The sequence below is a fragment of the Asterias amurensis genome, chromosome 14 (genome assembly GCF_032118995.1).
Source record: "Asterias amurensis chromosome 14, ASM3211899v1".
In the NCBI taxonomy this organism is placed as follows: Eukaryota; Metazoa; Echinodermata; class Asteroidea; order Forcipulatida; family Asteriidae; genus Asterias; species Asterias amurensis.
Genome location: NC_092661.1, coordinates 9,065,150 through 9,086,414, shown reverse-complemented (window position 1 = coordinate 9,086,414; position 21,265 = coordinate 9,065,150). Strand labels below are relative to the sequence as shown.

The 21,265-nt window shown below is 39.5% G+C and overlaps 1 protein-coding gene across 4 annotated transcripts; it reads right to left on the bottom strand.

Moving 5' to 3' along the window:
* Positions 1–2,007: 2,007 nt before the first annotated feature.
* On the bottom strand, positions 2,008–21,008 carry LOC139947099 (uncharacterized). 4 transcript variants are annotated; one of them, XM_071944936.1, is made up of 13 exons: positions 20,965–21,008; positions 19,317–19,406; positions 17,992–18,114; positions 12,657–12,827; positions 11,997–12,208; positions 11,619–11,813; positions 11,212–11,382; positions 10,525–10,881; positions 9,996–10,281; positions 8,795–9,030; positions 7,126–8,362; positions 6,791–6,910; positions 2,008–5,146 (listed from the first exon to the last, which is right to left on the bottom strand). In XM_071944936.1, exons 1-13 carry the CDS (start codon positions 20,986–20,988, stop codon positions 5,054–5,056), a joined length of 3,315 nt encoding a protein of 1,104 aa, XP_071801037.1. In that variant the 5' UTR covers positions 20,989–21,008; the 3' UTR covers positions 2,008–5,053. The 4 variants fall into 4 exon arrangements, with proteins under 4 accessions (XP_071801037.1, XP_071801038.1, XP_071801039.1 ...); XM_071944937.1 differs by having other exon boundaries at positions 8,795–9,027; XM_071944938.1 differs by lacking the exons at positions 19,317–19,406; positions 20,965–21,008 and having other exon boundaries at positions 12,657–14,176; positions 17,992–18,116.
* Between the last annotated feature and the right edge of the window lie 257 nt (positions 21,009–21,265).

Sequence of the window (21,265 nt, the reverse complement as noted above, 5' to 3'; positions counted from 1 at the left end):
TTGCTTTGGCGCCCTTGCCCTTCAAATGCTCCAGTAGATATTTACAATATCCTCATAGTGTGCCATTATTTAGCGAACGAGAAAATGCCTTGGTGCCCTTGCCCTTTTGGTGCCCTTCAAATGCTATGCAGTAGAAATTTACAATTTCCTCATAGGGTGCCCTTTACCTTGGAGTAAATGCCTTGGTGCCCTTGCCCTTTCAAAAACTAAGAACAAGGCATTCAAGCCTTGAGCTCTATGTATATCCACACAGGAAATTGTTGTCTGGTTTCCACATTTTTTTTTTCATTTTAATACCATCCCTGTTTATAGTGTGAACACTTAGAAAAAGACGGGGGGGGGGGGGGGGGGGGGGCATAACCATGCCAATTATTGTTATACATGTACATACATGCAGATGTAAAGAATCTGATAATTGTAAATCGTGATAAGATTAATTGTCCGGAACAAATTTGGGATATTTGAAAGGAAAAATTAAAATATCCCTTTGAAACTCCATTAACCTAATTTTGTTTTAAATACGTCAACACATCTGACAGTTTGGTTCATGATTTTAAAGTCGACCATAATTTTTTTTCAAGTACCAGATACAGAGAAATGTGGGAAAATTGAACCAACTTTTCTTAAAAAATTATAAGATCATGAAAGAAAATTTACACTGCCATTTCTTGCCAATCAACACTCTAACTGTAACAGTTTGACAATTTGAATACATGTTGCTGTATTTGTGGTTTTTTTTAGGGCCATAGGGGTACAAATTCAAAACCAGAAACAAATTTAAGGAAGCGAGTACTATAAGTTTAAGCTGAGATAGATAATACACTAGATATTTAAATATGCTAGATATTATCTGTTTGTACTTTATTGCTTGAAAATAAGAGCCCCATAGTGATTGCTGATGTCGTTTGGACTTGGATTTCGCCCAGAATCCTTTGCGTGCTAATGGCGTGCTTATGGTCATACGCATTACAACATTAACATGAGCCATAGAGATAAACAAAGAATTACAAGTTTTTGTTGCTGTTGGTGGAATTTATACACCAAATATGAGCCAGTTTAAATGACCAAACTGACAAACCACTAAAACTATATTATACATTGTGTATACCCTATCTTTTCTGAATACCTTTCTACAACTCCCAATGCCAACATGCACTAGAATTAACAGGCTAATAACTAGCAGTGAAGCCATGTGGAGCCTAGGGAGTGTACCCACTCCTCCCTCCAAAAACCAACAGTTTTCTAGTGCCCCAGGTGGTCCCCCCCCCCCCCAAAAAAAAATACAGATGCATGTACACTTCATGTAGTACCCTTAAAAAAAAGGGGGAGGCCGCCTCCACTGGAAGGCACTTCCCCCATCCTGGTGAAAATACCCGCTGGCTACACTGCTGAGTGAGTACGCCTCCCCAGCCCCCTCCCTCAAATTTGTGCTTCCCCCATCCATATTCCCTCGGCAATTTCGAGCATAGTTTCGACTCGCTTTAGTTAAGCTGGGAATTAGTGTGAAATGTATTGGGACATTAGAGGGGGGACCCTCTGCCTCACAACGGGCATAAATGTGGCACCATTGGACAGAATAACCAACTGCGCTGACTTGTCCGAGCTTTCTAAAGGGTTTGATTTTTTGGGGGGAGGGGAGGGGGGTTTGTCACATTATCGACAAGAAGCGACCCATTTTAACATGATGCTAAAAATCATAGATTACTAAATTTGTGGAGATAATTTATGTAAAATTTGATGATTTGGAAGTCACGATGGAGTACATACAACAAAACTAAAGGAAGGCGCACTTTTGAAACGTAATTTAATTAGGGAAATTTTAATACCAAGTCTCCTAGTACATGTATAAGTTTTAAAAACTAAAAGAAACTAATTTGTACACTAATTTATCAAAAAGAAACCTAATTTTAAGCTGTGGTCAATGTGTGCTTGGTTCTCCATGAACTGGACCATAACCCTCGGTATAAAGAGCAGTTTAAAAGAGATTGTGCTTTCATATCTCATTCATTTCATTTATTAATGTTGCTGCCTGTTGTAAAAGGGTTATTTGGCCAGAGTCCCAGCGATCTTGTTGAAATATGAGTAGACAGTAACAAAAATCACTTGTTACGGCAGTTCATCTCAACTTAACCAGAATTTCATTGAAACTAAATCTGCCGATTGCCAAACATAAATGTAAAATCCTTGATTATTTGATACTTGATAAACAAAATCTATAATTTCAAGGTAGATTTACATGTACGCACATACTATTTGAAGTCTGAAGATCTATTTTGAAAACTGAAACTATTGACTGCACACACGATTGCTGCAGTAAGATTGCATTTCACCTATAAGTGTACTACTAATAACCCTCAACCTAATCCCTGCAAAAAATCACATTGGGTTTGGAACATAGGGTAGTCGGAATACAGAATCATCAATGTCGTCACCCATTTAGGCCCCATTTGTACACTATATCTTGACATGCAAGTTGACTCGCCAAATGGTAGCTGCATATGTGGTAGCCACTGCAATATACATTGTAAGTCAATCGTACAGAAAATGGCTATACTTTAAAGATGTCTGTGAAAAACATGCCACGTACACATAAGCTAAATGTTACCAACTAGTCTATAAAGGAGCAGTGTCATTGGTTGAAAAAAGAATTGGTTCACCTTTTTTCTATTAACGTTGTAACGATGCAAACCGCACATTACATTTGATTATGGTGCACATCTTATCACACCCAAACTAATTTTTAAAACAGAGATAAAAGATTTTAAAATAAACACTGTATGGACCTTCCGTACATGTACATCAAGTAATCAAGCAAAGCAATATTGTATACATAATCACATACATGTACATTTTTAGTTCCTTTTTCACATTGCATTTTAGCAAGAACCCAAACAACATGTTTTAGAAGCTCCTGGACCGCTATTTAAGTAATTAAATCAATCATACAACATACTAAAAAAAATGGAAGAGTTTTGTCTTGCCTCTCACTATTTACACTTGCATTTGCGACAAAGAGGTACCGCACCCACAGTTCAACTTGTGCAAACTGGAAAATAAACCCTTGAAGGCAGGGTGTCAGTTTGGTAATTGCTCCAAAAATTTACGACTGTAAAAATTTACTTAGTAGGAGAGAGTACTGGAGAGATGTTGATGTGTTTACAACATTCTAAGAAACCACATCATTGAAGTTATAAATTTAAAAGAAAGGAAATACTTTCACCCCAACAAAATTTGAAATGAGAAAGGCTTCAGGTAAGTAGCCCATCTAACACAATTCTATGCAACAAGGGGAGTTCTCTTTCATTATTTCCTAGCAAATTCAATGATCAATTGAGACAAAATTTGCACAGCAATGAATGATTTCTCTTGCAGCAAAATGCCGCACAAAATGTTTCAGTTGCTACTCGCACATTTTCATAATGCTACTCATCATTACCAGTCAGTGTGCACAACAAATAAATGGTCAGTCCACATGTTTTATGGGGTTTGTTATTTTACGCATATGTTGGGATACACCAAGTGATACTGGTCGTTGACAATTACCAAAACTGTATCCTGCAGTTAAAAAAGCAATTCTGTGTAAACATGTTACCATGTCGTTTAATAGCTTCTACTGTTTGTTTTTTTACCGACTAGTGGCAAAACTTACGATTAACGCTTAAAACCCTTAAAAATGGTAACCATCCCAATGCTTGTTACTTTATAGCAAAACAAGAGAAAGCAACTTGACATGTTTGGTGAATCATGTTATTCAAAGAATAATTAATTCACTAACAACCTTTAGTTTCAATAAGCTCCCGATACAACCCACAAAAAATTAATCCAATTAGAGTGGCCTTAACAGTTCACATTTTTGTAAAAATTGTTTTGGTTGCAGCAATCAAAATAAGCAGTGGTGATTTTGAGGGCCTTCCACATTAATTTTCAAAACTTTTGAAGAAAATATTTCTATTTCTATAGGCCTATGTATGAACTGATTCAGTGAGCTTTGTAGATTGAAACTGATAATTTGTTCTTTCTGATAATAATAAATCATGTAATTAGTCTATTAAATTGACACCCTAATTTCTACACCAAGATATTTACTGGAATAAAAGCCCGGTTCATACTTCCTGCAAATGCGACGCGAATTTTGAAGTCGCAAATTCACAGCCAACAATTCCTAATAGTTCAGCTGCTGAACTCAAGTGATACATTTGCAGCGAAAAACAGAGTTGTGATGTCAAATTCGCATCACATAAAGGATTCACAAGAAATATATACCAGGCTCAATGGCGAGCAGCAGTCACACTATTACAAAAAAAAGTATAAATAAAAAATTGAGCTTTTTTAAGCTTTAATATGGAATACTTCAGTGGTGACAACACTGAAAAGGGGGACTAGTTATGCATGGTTACTGATAAACTGTTGGACCTGAATTTCACAGAGGCCAGCATCTCTGTTGCCCAGGGCCCAAAATTTTAAGGTCAGTAAGCACAAAAACTTGCTCAGGGCAGTAAAAATATTTCTTGGTCAAAACAAGTTACCGGCTAAAATATCATCAAGTTTACATTGCTGCCACTGGTTCTCAACTCGTGTTTTGCTCAGCAAAGAAACTTGCTAAGAATTCTTTTCTGCTTAACAGCCTTATGAAATGAGAAGGGGCCCACGTCGGTGCCCCTTTAAAAGTTCCCCATAGACTTTTGAGATGTTGCCATGGAAAAGCCCTTTGCAAAATTAAAATGGCCATGCCCTCTCAGTGATGAAATTCCCGGCCTGAACAGAGTGTACTCCAATAACTTGTTATTCCAAATGGACAAGGTGCCTCCAGGGCCCAACATCATAGAGCTGCGAAACACAATACAGTAGCACAAAATAATTATGCTTAACAGAATAAGGTTATCAAGTAGAATACCATCTCAAATGTACAATCTGTGGCAGGTATCCAGTTAATTTTTGATACGCAGAATTTGTTTACACAGTATTTTCTGCTTTAGCAACTCAATGAAATTGGGCCCTGCCAGTCAAGCTATACAACGAGCATAATCAGTACTTGGTAATTACGTGGATCTACTTATGAGTCCTCGTGAGACTGGGTCCGTTTCAAAGATTGGAGAGCTTTCTCGCGGAGTTCTCGCTCCATTTTCTCGCCTTCACTCTCTGAATCCTGCAATAAAAACCAAATTAATTTCTTGGTCATTTGATGTTTTGCCAAACAAGGAATACCTAGACTCCTGGGCAAAATTTGTGGGTACTTTTTATAAAACACAAAACACAAACGTCCACAAATTTACATTAAGCTTACACGGTTTTAAAGTAATGATGGTAGAAAGCTTCCCCTTAAAATATTGCTTGCTGAGGTCTTGTAGTTATTGAGACACAAGTAAAACTATTTCCCAAAAACTTTAGCATGTACATTACATGTGTTTTACAAAGGTTTTACACAATTCTCCTGAAAAGTTGCTTTGTGATTTTCACGTTTTTCTCAAAAACTTGACAACTAATGAAGCTGCAACTTCTACAGGTGAATTATATTACATACATCTTCATTCACAGTGAGTAGGGATTCATGTCATGGCCTTTCAGGTTTATTTTGTGCTTACTAAACAATTACTGTCAATCCCCCTTTGCCCAATATAAAAACATAAGACACATGTAGTGCCCTCAAAAAGAAAGAAAACACAAGACCCCCCCCCCCTTGTAAAGTATTGCCCCTGAAAAAATAGAACCTTGATTTCTGAGCAAGAATAGTTTGCCCAAACCGGATATGTACATGAAGTTAGGTTTGAATAATATGAGGTTTAAAGCCATTGGACCCTTTCGGTACAGAAAAAAAAAAAAAAAAAAGTTCACAGATTTACAAAACTTGCAGGGTTTACTGAAGGTAGTAGTGAAAGACTTCTCTTGAAATGTTATTCCATGAAATGCTTTACTTTTTGAGAAAACAGTAAAACATTCTGCAATTCTCGATATTGAGAATTACAGATTTATTTTAAACACTTTTTATGTCATGACACGGCGAGACGTGCGGATACAAGGGTGGGTTTTACTGTTATTTTCTCTCGACTCCGATGACCGACTGAGCTTAAATTTTCATAGGTTTGTTATTTTATATAGAAGTTGTGATACACTAAGTGTGGGCCTTTGGACAATACTGTTCACCGAAAAGGTCAATGGCCTTAAACACATAATTGTTTGTAAAATAGGGAGACCATTAACTATGTTAACTTAAGGGCTAGATACTTTGGGTAGCTGCACCGGCTTGTTAATCTAGGGGGTCACAGGTTCAAGTCCTGCTCTAGTTAGTTTGACACTTTGGTTGTAATACTTGCGTACAGCTTCATTGACGGGGAGTAGGGATTATGTCATGGCCAAAAACGTGATCTACAACAAGTACCCAAACCCTTTAAAGACACTGGACACCTTTGGTAATTGTCAAAGACCAGTCTTCTCACTTGGTGTATCTCCACATATGCACAAAATAACAAGCCTGTGAAAATTTGAACTCAACTGGTCGTCGAAGTTGCGAGATAATTGTGGAAGAAAAAAACGCCCTTGTCAAGCGAAGTTGTGTGCTTTCAGATGCTTCATTTCGGGATCTCAAAATCTAACTCTGGTCTCGAAATCAAATTCATGAAAAATTACTTTCTTCTCGAAAACTACATTACTTCAGAGGGAGCAGTTTCTCACAACGTTTTATACTATCAACAGCTCTCCATTACTCGTTACCAAGTAAGGTTTTATGCTAATAACTATTTTGAGTAATAACCAATAGTGTCCAGTGCCTTTAACTGGCGGGGTTGTACGTTACCTGATTGTCTTGGTCTTTCTTCTGCTTCTTGTGCTTCTTGTGTTTCTTATGTTTCTTGTGTTTCTTGTGCTTCTTCTTATCCTTCTTCTTGGCGTCCTTGCCACCATCTGAATCAGAACCCTGTAGAATAAACAAGTCAGCGGAATAATAACCAAATAATGTCAACCGAGTCCTGTCAACAAACAGTAAGCATCTACATGTATTAAGTTGTAGTACCCGCTGCTCAAATTTAGGATGCATGGGCTTAGGCATGTTTATCCTGTGACCAGTCAGGCACATAATGGGTTTTTGACAGATGTAAAACATTTTAGAAACATAATGTTATATCAACATACCCTTGCTGAATCGCTAGCCTCCTTGGTCTTCTTAGATTTCACAGGGGTCGGCTCGGGACTCTCAGATGAAGATCTTGATCTCTTTACAACTTTCTGTGGTCTAGGACTAGCCGACTGTGTGCGAACTTTAGACACTGGTGATGGAGAGGGACTGCGTCTTGATTTCCGTTTGTCCGAAGATGATAACTTCCTCTCCAGGGATGGGGATCTTTTCTCGGGAGATAAGTGGCTACGTCTACGATCTATCTTCTCAACATCAGGGCTGTTTTCCCATTTTCCGCCTGGGCGCTGTTGGGAGGCGATTTCTGGGGAGTGATCTCGCTTTCTGGTTTCAGAGAAGGATTTTTTGTGTTGCTTCTCTGGGGTAAAGCTTCTTCTACGCGGGCTACGACGACGCCTTTCTGGTGTAGGGCTTTTACGTTTGTCAGGAGTAGGGGGGCTTCTTCTGCGACGCTCTGGACTTCTTCTTCGTTTTTCAGGGGAAGGGCTTCTTCTTCGCTTTTCAGGGGAAGGGCTTCTTTTTCTTCGTTTTTCGGGGGTAGGGCTTCTTTGTTTGTCAGTGGTTAGGCTTCTCCGCTTCTCAGGAGTGGGACTTCGCTTCTCTGGGGAGGAACTTCTTTTGCGTCTTTCTGAGCTTGGACTTCTTCTCTTGCGTTTACTATGAGCTGGACTCTGTTGACGTTTGTCTGGGGTTGCACTTCTGTTGCGCTTCTCTAGGCTTCTCTTGCTTATTTCTGGTGTGCGGCTCCTCTTTTGCCTGTCCACAACTGGGCTCTTATTCTTTTTGGTCGACTGTTCAGGGGATGGGCTATCCTCGTCAGATGAACTATCACTGGAATCTGATTGGACGCGACGTTTTTCTTTTGCCCTGCGTGGTGGGGACTCCACAACTTCCTTCTTCTTTTTCTTGGATTGAGTATCATCTTTCTCACGAGACTCTCTACCTCTATCGCCAGATTGTCTACGTCTCTCAGCAGGGCTCGAGCTTTGGCGTCTTGAGGACCTCTTCTTGGGGGTTGGGGTTCTTCTACTTCTTACAGGGCTACGTCTTCTCTCGGGGGTAGGACTTCGTCTTCGGTAAGCTGGCGAAGGAGACCTGCGTCGTCTTGGGGAGGGTGTCCTGCGACGTCTTGGAGGTGAGCGATAACGTCTCGGAGGTGTTGGAGATCTCCGACGCCTGTATGGACTGGGGGAGCGGAAACGTCGACGTGGTGGAGGTCTGTATGGTGAAGGTGATCTGAAACAGAATGGGAAAAGCACAGATGAGACAAACTGAGATAGGGTGTTGTGGCCGAGCTCAAGCTCTGTGGTTTCTATTCAGCAGAGTGTGGGTTCGAATCTCGGTTGTTACACTTGTGTCCCTGGGCAAGACACTTAATTATAAATGGTTCTCTCCACCCAGGGGTAAATAGGTACCTGTGAGGGCAGAGGTGGTTCTTGTGATTGATTAATAGCGTAATGCGCTACATATTTGGCAGCACAGGCTGTATACTCCCAGGGGAGCTTAGATGACTTCAGGAATGATTTAAATGGCCCATTGACCAGGGGTACTACTGTTTGAAGCACTTCAAGACACCCGTCGGGTGTATAAAGCGCTATATAAAAACTGATTATCATTATTAGTGCTATAAATGAATTTGCACTTTGGCTAGAGAAATGATATACAAACCTCCTTCTCCTTGGGGTGATACTGCGGCGACGTCTCTTTGGAGATCGAGAAATGGAACGAGCATTTCTCCTTCGTCCCGACATCTTAGTGGTCTCCTTTCCACTGTCGGAGTCCGATGAAGAGGATCCTGTTGATGAATGACGCCGGTAGTGGCGTTGGGGAAAGCGAGACTTCTTCACCACCACAGGTTTCGATTCCTCGGTCTTTTCAGGAGAACTGTCGTCAGAATCTTTCTGCTTGAAAAAAAAAAAAAAAGGAAAACGTTTTAATAATTAAGATTTTGATGATTCTAAATCACAAAAACAAAGAAGCCTTTCATATACATTTAACAAAAGAAGTTCGCGACAGCTGATAAACCCTATAAAAACTATTAAATCTATAGAATTCTCGTAACATCCGGGAAGCCAACACACTGGAACGGTTCAAAAATATGCTCAAAACCCATTTATTTGTTTAATCTGGCCATTTTTTGTTTTTGCTTGTACTGTTTATTGTTTGTATCTTTGTCTTTGCATTGTTTGTTTCTTTGTATATTGTAAAGCGCTTCGTTCTTTGTGGGGCGCTATATAAATGCTTTCATTATTATTATTATTATTATTATTATTATTATTATTACCATACAACCAGACATGGCTAACATCGTTTAGTTTTTTTCTTCTAAGTGTCTGAACAAATAGTATGAAACAGACATTCAGTTGTTTCAGAAACTTAGGTACTATGTTAACATGGGAAACATTGGAAAATGTCCATTCAAGACCCAGGGCTGGTGAACAAAAAAAAAACTGAACTATGAGCACAAAGCTTGCGGGTGCAAAGAGTAAAAGCTTGCAAGCATGAAAGCTTCATAGTGCAAAGCCTGCTAACATACATGTATATATGGCAACAACAAAAAATGATTTCTGGTTAAAATCTGATAAATCACATCCCTGAAGACCTAACCTTTTTGTTTTAGTTGAAGTAGGTCAAATCTTGCAGCCGTTTGCAGCTGTTTTCATTTTGTTACAAGCCTTTTCTGGCCGCTATGGTCTCTACAGACCTCTTGCATGTGACGTCACACGCTCAAAAAGCACCCACTCTGGTGTCAAAGGAGGCAAATGATTGGACGATAGCTGTTCTATGTGCGTGAAAATGTGCACGTCAGTGTAGCGTTTCGCGTTATGCAAGGGGTCTATTGGGTTAATGACTTAAAGAAGGTTCTTACATCCTTAGTCTCCTCACTCTTCTCTTTCTTCTTCTCCTTGGATTTGAAGTGAGACGGAGGAGGGGACTCTGACCCAGCGCTGTCGTCGCTGCTTCCACTTTTCTCCTCCTCACCAGAAGACTTCCCTGGAGACTTCTGCTTCTTGACGGGGGAAGGACTTTTAGATTTCTCCTTGGTCTTGGTTTTCTTCTTGGTTGGAGAAGGAGATGGGCCTCGTGAGGAACCAGAGGAGGCCGAGGAATCAGAGTTGGAGCTACTGGAGTCTCTCCGTGGTCGAGTACGAGGTCTGAGGATTTACAAGAAAAAAGAAAACAAATGCGATTACATTTATTGTATAGTGCTCATATCCATCACTCAGTGATACTCAAAGCGCTTCAACTTTCAGTATTTTCCTGCAGGGTATGTGGGGCTATGTTTGAAGTGGGAGACCTACTCCTACAAAGCACCATGTAAAGCTTTACAAGGTGCTGTTGCAAGATGCTACCATTGCCAATCAAATACATTTTTGTAACAAATATCTGTACAATACCTGCGTGGAGATGGACTTCTCCTGGGCGAGCGCCTTCTCTCAATGCGCCTCCTCGGAGATGGGCTGCGTCTCCTTGGAGATCTACTCCTCCTTCTTGGAGAGGGACTACGCCTCCGTGGTGATGGCCGCCTTCTCCGCGGTGATGGAGAACGACGTCTCGGTGACCGTGATCTTCGTCTTGGGGATGATCTTGAACGGTACCGTGGTGACGGACTCCTTCTGCGTCTCGAGTTAAAAGGAGACCTCGATCGACGGCGAGGAGAACGACGCCTTGGGGAGGGTCGTCGTCTTGGTGAGCGTGACCGAGACCTACGAGGAGTGCGTGATCGGCGTCTGGTCTTCTTTCTCTTAGCAGATCTATCAAGATGTAAAAAACACAAAAATTACTTTAAGACGATCAAGATAACACACAAAACAACTCAAGCCTGAGCATAAAGGCCATTTGTTATAAAGCTGTAGTTTTTAATTTGTTTGTTTAACCCTTACAGTATGGTAAACTCTGCTATACAAGTTTAATTCAGGGACGTATTCTTGTAATATCCAACAGCACGGTTGCACATTGCACAGTAAAAAAAATACACCATGACAAAACCTAGCAAGAGTTCACAGAAATGTTCATCAAAAAGTATCCCACTGGTTTGTTGATTGTAACTATATTGTGTTCAAAGCTCTCAAAGGTTGGCTTACTTGGAACGTGACCGGTTCCTTCGTCTATCCCTGTCCCTGGACCTAGAACGGCTACGACTCCTTGAGCTGTTGCTCGATGACGAGCTAGAGGAGTGTCGGCGACGGCTCTTCTTCTTTGCATCCTCGTCCTTCTTAACATCTTCAGCATCGGAATCCTTGTCACTGGTTTTTCTGAAAGTGAACAATGATCATGATTTAGGACATGGAATTCCAAGCTTTGGAAGGTGTTGAAAATAAGCTGGCAACAACACTTAAAGAGTACATTCTGAAGTCTAGAATCTCACTTGTTTTGTATTTCTTTTATGACATAAAGAGGCAATTTGGCAAGTCCCAGTTAATACCAGTTGACATCTAGCTAGTTGACTGTAAGAACCAAAGAAAAGACAAACAATTGAGCAACAACTTACTCCGCCTTGTCCATGGTAGGTTTGTCATCATCCTTGCCCGATGGGGAGGCGTTCTCCTTGTCGTCCGTCTTGGGTTTGGTCTTTGGGGATTCAGATCCACTGCGGGAACTCGAACGCGATCTTGACCCACGACCTTCCTTCTTCTCCGGTGACTTGTGAGGCTCCCAGTCCCACTTCCCAGGACGAGCATGAATCCTGTGATCCAAGAAAAGATGTCGGGATTATGGAAAGGATGTTTTTCCTTCTCACATTATCAAGATTTTACAATTCATAAAAAAGATCATATTCTCACATATTCTAGTGGCACGAAAAGCAAACAGGACCTGCCGACTAGTTACTTAAAAAAGTTAAGGATAACCCCTGATAGCATTCACTTACTTTTTATCCGGAGTCATGGAACCAGATCTTTCCCTGTCTCCGCCTCCATTCATCCCATCGTCTTTCTTGTCTCTGCTCCTCCGGTCCTTCCGATCCCTGTCTCCGTTGTCGTCCTTATCGCTGTCATGGCGACTCCTTGACGACTCCTTCTTGTATTGCTCCTCTTTTTCTTGCAGCTGCTTGAGTCCTGTTTGAATGCGTTCCTGCTCCAGCTGGTTTTTCGAGGGGTAAAGAAAAAGAACCTTGGTTTAGGATCCATGACCTTTGACATACATAAATTCATGAAAACTGGATTCTGGGCCTTGGTACCCTCTTGTTCTAGATCCTGAACTTCCTAGAAGTTAGGAGTTTCTAGATCAGACAGCCACTGAGCGCATTGTACATGCTTTTGTTTCTACTCATCTGGACTACTGCAATAGGTTTTCGGCAGGTCTCCCAAACTCTCACATCGCTCCTCAACAAATAATACAAAATTTGTGCTTTTACGGTCATGTAGCCCCAACACTTAGGAACGAGCTACCCACCCACAATCAAGCAGAACCTTCATTGGACACTTTTAAATAACTTCCTTAACCCATCTGTTTTGTCAATCTGGTTATAGCGCTTAGAAACATACAAATTTAGCACTTCATAAATGCTGTAATTATTATCATTGATTACCTGTCTCTTCTTGATCTCTTCTTTCTTCTGCTCCAAGAAGGCAGCTGGGATGCCAGCAATGTTGTCCTGTGCACTCGTCAGAAGGTCCCAAAGTTCCGACATGAATCTCATGGCATTCTTAGCATTCAGAAACCCGGTCAGGTTGATCTGCATTGTCTTTGGGTTGGGATTCTGTGAGAAGGAAAGCAAGGCGATCACACATGAGGAATTGTCGATGAACAAATTCATGTTTTTGGAGCGATACCTTTTATAAGGTACGCTCAAGCTTAAGGAGAGTACTGACCTCAAGAAAATGCTTTCAATAAAAGAAAGCAGGCCTCATACTTCACAGAGGCAACAACGGCAATTGTGTCTGGCCCCTGGTCATTGCCTTCGTGCCCTTGAAATGCTACAGTGGAAATTTACAATTTACTCATAGGGTGCCCTTTACCAAGGAGAAAATGCCTCGGTGCCCTTGCCCTTTCGAAAATGAAGCATACACACCTGTTGATGTTAACTGCAAATCACTCTTTATTGCCAAGCAACGTGTGATATCACAATACAAATCAATATTGACAACCTATCTTAAGATGAATCTAATAATGCTTTGTGAATTCAGCCCCATGATACTTAGTTCTTGAACAAGAAAGACACATTTCCTTTTACAGGGGACCCCAACTAGTGAAAATGTCCATTTATACTGGAACATTTCAAGTCAGGAGGCACCAAGGTAGTGGTCAGGGGCACGATGGCAGACTCTGTTTTTTTTGTCAAGGCCTGCTGTGAAGCTATTTTGATTTCACCATAAACACAAATTATGGCTGTAATTCAAATTAACGTACTCATGGTAAGGTAATAGTTTGTGCACAATGACAGTAACAAGCATGGCTCCCACAAAACATTCACAAACAAATTATGCACTGTTCGGCAGGAGAGAACAGAGTTTGACAAATTATGTTACTTCTCACTTTGCTTCAAGTTAGTTGCAAAAGTATACACAAAGTCTCAAGATGGCCAAGATCGTTCTAAAATTTAAGAGCAAGCTACACAAAGTTATGAGATTTGCAATACAAATTGATCATGCCTTTGTCAGGTTTTATTGACTTAACTGTGGATGTTTTTACTTTAAATCCACTATTTCTATTCACTGTGCCATCGTAGTGAAATCCAGTTCAAAGTCATCACCAAATGACTAACCAAAAAATTGTGTACTCAAATGTTGACGGAGGAATAAAACTTGATAGACACTAAAATGTTAAAGGAAATTATTTAAAGTGGTAAAGTTTGACATTAATCATGATGAAAACAAATCATTAAAACAAAACTGGACACTCAGTACTTGAATACAAACCAAAACCAAACCGTATCATTAATTTTAGTTTATTCGGTTCTCAAAAAATCTCTCAACAAAGTTGGTTGTACCGTCATTCTTGCAAAGGCCGTAAAGCCGGCATGACAAAACCTGTTGTTGTCGACCAGCCCTGCCGTAGCTACCAATCCGTGCCTGTTTCTTTATCAACGCCAGAATTTATTACAAACATCTATATATTGAGAGATGAGATGGGTAGATTAAGAAGCCGTTCTACACTCGTGGAAATAAACATGAATAAAACAAAGACCATATTTTAAAAAAAAATTATTTAAAGAGGGGCTTCAAGGTCTGTTTTGTGATTGACTCTTTTTCCAATAGATATTGCCTTTACGAAAATGTACGATTAAAAGTCTCTGATACCTCACATTAAATGGTGTAAAATACCACTATGATGATACCCCATGGCTATTTTCATCTAGATAAAAATATATATATTGATAACGTCACATTTCAAAAAATTTGTACACCGAGAATTGTTAGTCTAGTTCATTCCTGAATTTTGATGATATTCAAAATGGCACAAAATTCTCTTTTGAAATGTACAGATCTATTTGTTTTTTTGTTTTTGATGTCTGCTGACTTCATGTTTTAAATTTTGCTCTCAAACAGTATAACAGAATAAAATAAATTTTTACACCATTTTACATAAGTTAGAGATTACACCCCCTCCCCCCTTTTTGTAAGGACTTTGTCTATTTGGAAATGGGTGCATCACAAACTGAATTTAACCTTGGAACACCGCTTTAAATAATATGTGATAAAATTGTGTCTGATCAGGCATAGTACTGCCAAAACCGGATAAAATAATCAAGTTTAAAAAAAGCAGCTTTAAGTCGAAGTAATGTTCTTGCTTTTTAATTTGTTTGTTAAAATAAAACAAGGGTAGCAATATGTAAAAAAAAAACTAACTGTACGCAATTTAAACTGCTGTAAGCTTGCCTTCAAAAGAAGTTTCACAATACAAATTGAGCGTTTTCTCAAGATGTTCAAATAAACTGAACAGACTGAACTGACACATGAACAGATTTAAGTTTCTTGTGGCAGATCAGTTTAAACATGACAAAGTTATTGAACGCAGTTGTTGACATACCAATGGTAACCATTGATGCTTGTTCGAGATAGTCAGTTTTATTTGTAACCAATTTGTAACATCATCTGAAAGCACACCTATCAGCCCAATAAGAAAATATTGTTGTTTCCTGTAACCCGACCGACAGCTTCCGTAAGATTTTTTTTTTCGATATTTATAAAAATTGAATATTTCTTATTTCATTACTGTTCCACCAGAATTCAAGACTTAACTAAAATATCTGTGTGTGGTCACAATAATTTCCCGATGTGCAGTGCACTAACAGGCATCCAGTTCTGAGAGTCAACAGTTGTACTTTCCTTTCTTAAGCAACGTACTGCATGTACATGTAGATCAATTTCTTCTTGGTCAATGAACTTCATTTCTTAGTACCTAAAATGTTCTCCTTATTACTGTTTATCCCCAGTATGTTACAGGAAACTAAATATCTTTTTGTTGGGCCTTAGAACACAAACGAAGCCTTCAACAAAAGGATTGAAGAAATGTATCAATACTGTACTGCTCTACCACAAGAACTTGAAACCTGACTTTTTTGACCTGACATGATTATTTCATTGATAGTTTTACGACACAATCTTTATCACGAGGAAGCAAACCATTTCCTTAGGAGGTTTCATCTAAAAGTCAACAAGAAAATTACAAACATACTTACAAAAGAGCGATGATGATTTCAAGTTAGGAGGTTTCATCTTGGTCAACAAGAAAATGACAAACATTCTTACAAAAGAACGCTGACGATTTCAAGTTTGATGTTGGCGGTAGCAAAGTAAAAAATAAGATCAATTAAGGAAACTTACTTTAGGATCTTGTAAATCTGCTTTATGTTTTCACCATGTACTCACCATTTCAAAGCATCTACGGAGTAATTAGAACTTCATCTTAAGTGTTCTGTCTTCTAGGCTTTACAATCAAAAACTTGCAAGAAACGTTTTTAAACAAACCTGTTAACGTCCGTCTCTGATTGGTCCATACTCAACTGATTTGTTCTCGTTCGGTTTTAATATTATCTTACCTCTTAATCTCACCAAATAATAGTTTTTTTTGTTTGTTTCATTGCTCCTTGTCTCCAAGTTGGATTTCAGGGAAGAGATTTGAACAAATTTCTGAAAACGGTACTCACTCTCAGGCCCACTCACTCACCCACCCACAGATGGGCTCAAGTATGGTTTTTCCAAGTAATTAGGCCTTGCATGAGGGTGGCCAGTTCGTCTATTGATTTTACACTGGTGTCTCAGGCCCTGGTTCCCCGTTATTCAAGACCCAGAGCCTCACGATGTTTTTTTTCTGAGGCTTATAAACTATGTGCTTCAAAAGAAATACAAAGCTCAGGTTTAGACACAATGTGGAGTATTTTGATTTCCTTGTGGTGATTGCTTTCCTTTTTCCAAGAAAAGTTATTAATGCTCGACGAGTTTTGAGAAAATCCTGAAATCAGGAAAAGTCCTGAGAATTTACACGACTGGGATTCATCAAGTGCTTGCATTGCCTAGAGATACAAAATGCCTTGAAAAATCTACTGGACCATTGGTAATTTGAACATTGGGCCAAAAATGCAAAAAAACTAAAGAAGTCCCTCTAGAAAAAAATCCAAGTGGAGAAGTATTTGAAACTCCAGCCCCGTTCAGCTTACCTTCTTTTCCAGAACATTTCCAATAGGGTGGGTTGCAAAATCCATTTGATCTCTGTACGTGTGCCATCAAGATTGTGCTCATAAGATGATATTGTCAATTTGTCCTGAGAGAGATTGGAAGCCCAATCCCTCTGAACCCTTGCAGATTTGTTGCAGTGACTGCAATCTAACTCAATCCACAACAGGGCCTAATTCCATAGCTGCTTAAGCAGAAAATATTGCTTAACAACTGTCTGCTAAGCAGAAATGAGAACACTACTAGTCACAAATTGTACATGTGACATCAGAGTTTGGCTGGTAACTTTACTCTGGTAAGCAAACTTTTGTTATGCTTGGCTACTTTTTGTGCTTAAGCATCTCTATGAAATTGGGCCCTAGGGGAACATTTTTAAGAGCTTCTAGGTACTAAGTGGAGTGGGACGACCCTCTCTTCCCTTCACCTTTCTGGCGCAGCCTGTGAAATCGGTACCTACCGGGCATAGGGCCATAGCAGAGATTATCTGGTCCATATAGCTCGGTTCATACTTCCTGCGAATGGGAATCGAATGTTGACCTCACAAATTCGTAACAAATAATTTGCAGCAGTTGAACTCTGTTCAACTCTCTTGCGAATACCGCAGTGGAAATATAGTTGTGACATCAATTTCATGTCAAATTTGCTCCCCATTCGCAGGAAGTATGAACCCGGCTTACTGCAGGCATGCCCTGTATGCAAGCATCTTCATGGTTCTGATGTCCTAGTCGAACTTTACGACGACACTTAAGTAAAGGAAGCCAAGTCCATTTTAAAACATATAAAAACTCGGCCCAGATGGTTTAATTTGGAGACAAGTATTTTATCTCAATTAAATCTAATAATAAGTTGAGTTAAAATATTCAAGGAAACTGCTTACCCTTTTGTGTCATGAATATGCAGCAGGCAGTCTGGAATAATTAGGAGTTTTTGTATGAATATCATAAATGGGCTCTCACTCCAGATCAGCAATGGTCATTGTTAGCTCCACAGGTTGTAAACATAATGAAGAAATTCCTGAGAGGGATTTTACAGAAATTTTACAGAGCTGGAGTCTGCCAAGACGACGATTGAAAAAAAAAACCTGGTTATAGTTTCTAATCAGTAATGTTACCTGTGCGTCTTCTCAGCTTTGATGCTCCAACATAAGTTTCACCTGCTTACAACCTCCGAAGGACATGGTTTGCTTCCAAATATATTTGACCTCAAATACAACACATGATCACTACATTAACATAATACACTGTTTACCTCTTCCTCCAGCTGGTTGAAGATGAACTCTATCAGTACATCGTCTTCGATTCCCAACATCTCTGTGACTTTCTTTGTGATCCATGGTTTGAGCGTGTCCATTTGGATCTTACTGGTGCTCACCTGTATTCAAAAACAAAAAACACACAAAATCAAAATCTGTCAGAGCTTTCCTTCCCTCTTGCTGGCTCATCTTGAATTGAACCAACTTTTTTTAATCACCTAAGTGCACAGTGGCCGATTTCACAAAGAACCAAGATTGATCTGCAAATCAAAAGCAGTTGCTAAGTTAAGTGTGATGTCACAAAACAAATCACTATGGTAATACTGACAGTTTGTATTGCTTTGTGGAATCGGCCGCTGGACCAATTGGTAATTACTAAAAAAAATGTATTAACATAAAAGCTAACTGTAATGAGCAACGAAGAGCATATTAGGCTGATAACGTTTATTGTGTAATTGTAGTTCGCTATGCAATCATTGTGATGTATAAGATCATTTTCAACGTGGGTGCATATTAGAGAGCCTGTGTGGCAGGAGATTCTGCCCCCCCCCCCTCCTCCCCGGGGGCTATTCCTTCTGATAGCGCCCCCTTTTGAAACATCCTCCTTCTCCTTCAGCCCATGTTAATTTTCCAATGGGAGACAGCATCTCTGGCGGACTGATTTCCCTGGGACACCTGCCCCATTAAAATAATATTTACCTTATTAATTTTGGATTTTAGCCATATACACCGATGTGTTAGTACTGTATACTCAGTAGTGAAAAATATCACAGGCATACTACTCGGGTGGCATTCAACCCACGGCCTTTGCAATTCTAGAGCAGTGTCATACCAACTAGACCACAGAGATTGCCCGGTGGTCTAGAGGCAGTTTGTATATGGGTAAAAACCAAAATTAATTTTCTTTTCCCCTGATGCAAATTTAACATATAGGCAGTGGACCCTATTGGTAATTACTCAAAATAATTATCAGCATAAAACCTCACTTGGTAACGAGCAATGGGGAGAAGTTGATAGTATAAAACATTGTGAGAAACGGCTCCCTCTGAAGTGACGTAGCTTTCGAGAAAGAAGTAATTTTCCACGAATTTGATTTTGAGACCTCAAGTTTAGAATTTGAGGTCTCGAAATCAAGCATCTGAAAGCACACAACTTCGTGTGACAAGGTTATTTTTTATTTCATTCATGTCTCGCAACTTCGACAACCAATTGAGCTCAAATTTTCACAGGTTTGTTATTTTATGCATATGTTGAGATACACCAAGTGAGAAGACTGGTTTTTGACAATTACAAATAGTGTCCACTGCCTTTAAATAATTACCTTCTTTTCTAGCACAGCAGCAAACTTCATGTTCTTCATTAGTTTCTTCTGCTTGTTAGCAAACCGATTGTCCTGGTCGTAACTGGTACCCTGTACACATTGAACATAAACCAAAAATATTGTTATACCTTTGCATGGAAATAAAGTTTACAAGTTTTATGATAGGTTTTTATCTTGTATATAAAGACACTCACTGATGATAGAGACTAAATAAAGTAATGCATCAACTGTTTCTTTTCATGTAGTTTTACATTTTGTTTGCTTTGTACATAAGCCTACATGTAGGCCTACATGTTTGATGTACATAGCGCTAGACTAGCATGAGTCAATCAACATTTGAGAACGATTGTGGTGGCAACCATGCATGTGATAAACTGTTGGAAAAATACCTGAACTATGACCGCAAAGCTTGAAAGCTTGCGAGCGCATAGCATGAAAGCTTGCGAGTACAAAAGCTTCCCGTTTGCGAAGTCTGCTTATATTATAATTATTAATATCTTTGGTTTTGAAAGCCCCCCCCCACTCAGCATTGCTGCAATTCGGGGTGTTCCATATCATATGATTTTATTTTCATTTTGTTATGAATTTTATCCTATCTGAGTTATGGAAAAGTTTTCGTATGGCGCCACCACTTTTTCATTCGATATGCAATATTAATATATAGTATCTCAGGCCTGTATGCTTCGTTTTTGAAAGGGCAAGGGCACCAAGGCGTTTTCTCTTTGGCAAAAGGCAGCCTATGAGGAAATTGTAAATTTCTACTGGAGCATTTCAAGGGCACCAAGGCAATGGCAAGGGGCAACGGAGGCAATCGCCTCCGTTGCCTCCGTGAAGTATCAGGCCTGGTATCTAATTTACCTCAATGAGATAGGCCTATCCCTTTATGAAAAAGTGGTACCCCATACAGAAAGTTATCCTCGTTATAAAAAAATATAGTAAAAAGTGATCTATTTTATTTTATTTTATTTTTTTGGGTGGGGGTGGGGGTGGGGGTGGGGGTGGGGGGTGGGGGTGAAAAACAACAGGATTTCTGGTGAGTCTGTTTGTCAGAGAAATCAAAATCACATCCCTGGGCAACACAACATACCCCTTTGTGGGATACAATTCACTCGGGTCGGGGCATCTTTTTATGTTCATGAAAAAAAATCTGTTGCTGAGAGCCGTGGTTGGAAGTGGTTTTGTGTTATTTACTTTTTGTTGAGCCATCAATCAATGATCAATGATCAATCATCATCTTTTATTTATACAAAAATGGTGCAACACCGGACCGGTACCATAGCGATAGACAGATAGACGCAGGGGTAGAGGAGACTTCAAGGTTTATTAAACAAAGCTGCTATCATAATCAGTTGTTAAAAGGAGTTGCAAACATAATTTTTCTTTTACAATCCTCGATTTCGTTTGCGCCCTCTACAGCCAGTCTAGTGTTTTGTATCGGAACACACAGCCGCAGCGTGTAAAAACAGACCACAGATCTGAGAATATACAGAAGTCGACCCCATTAATTACACACCAAACCTACACATAGAATACACTGCTATGACGTCAAAGAAGTCTTTATCTAATAAGCATTATACTGAATATATAACAATGGCGAATGCATTACGTAATTTAAGGAATTTCACGACAGAAAATGAAATGTTTTTACCCGAAAGAATCCGGCGTCCGCCATGCTTGCGATTTTGGGTAGCTCTAAACATCATCGCGCATGCGCGTGATCCTGTCCTCTTTTCAATGGCCGTACTGGAAATGTAATGTCAAACATTTTTTGACTGTTTACTTACTTGTAATGGGCATTTATTGATATATTAAAATCATTATTCAAAATGTTGTTGTTTTTTGACAATGAGTTCAACCGAACACGAATTATTTTTAACACTGAGCAAACCAAATAAAATTGCTTAGACCGCCATTAAATTTCCAGAGGGGCCAAGCAATCTGTAGTCTCG

Coding starts and splice junctions, on each gene's coding strand:
- LOC139947099 (XM_071944936.1), bottom strand. CDS start 20,988: ATGGCGGACGCCGGATTCTTTCGG. Junction 11,383..11,618: donor CCTACCATGGACAAGGCGGA/GTAAGTTGTTGC, acceptor GTTCACTTTCAG/AAAAACCAGTGACAAGGATT. Junction 6,911..7,125: donor AGGCTAGCGATTCAGCAAGG/GTATGTTGATAT, acceptor TTTATTCTACAG/GGTTCTGATTCAGATGGTGG.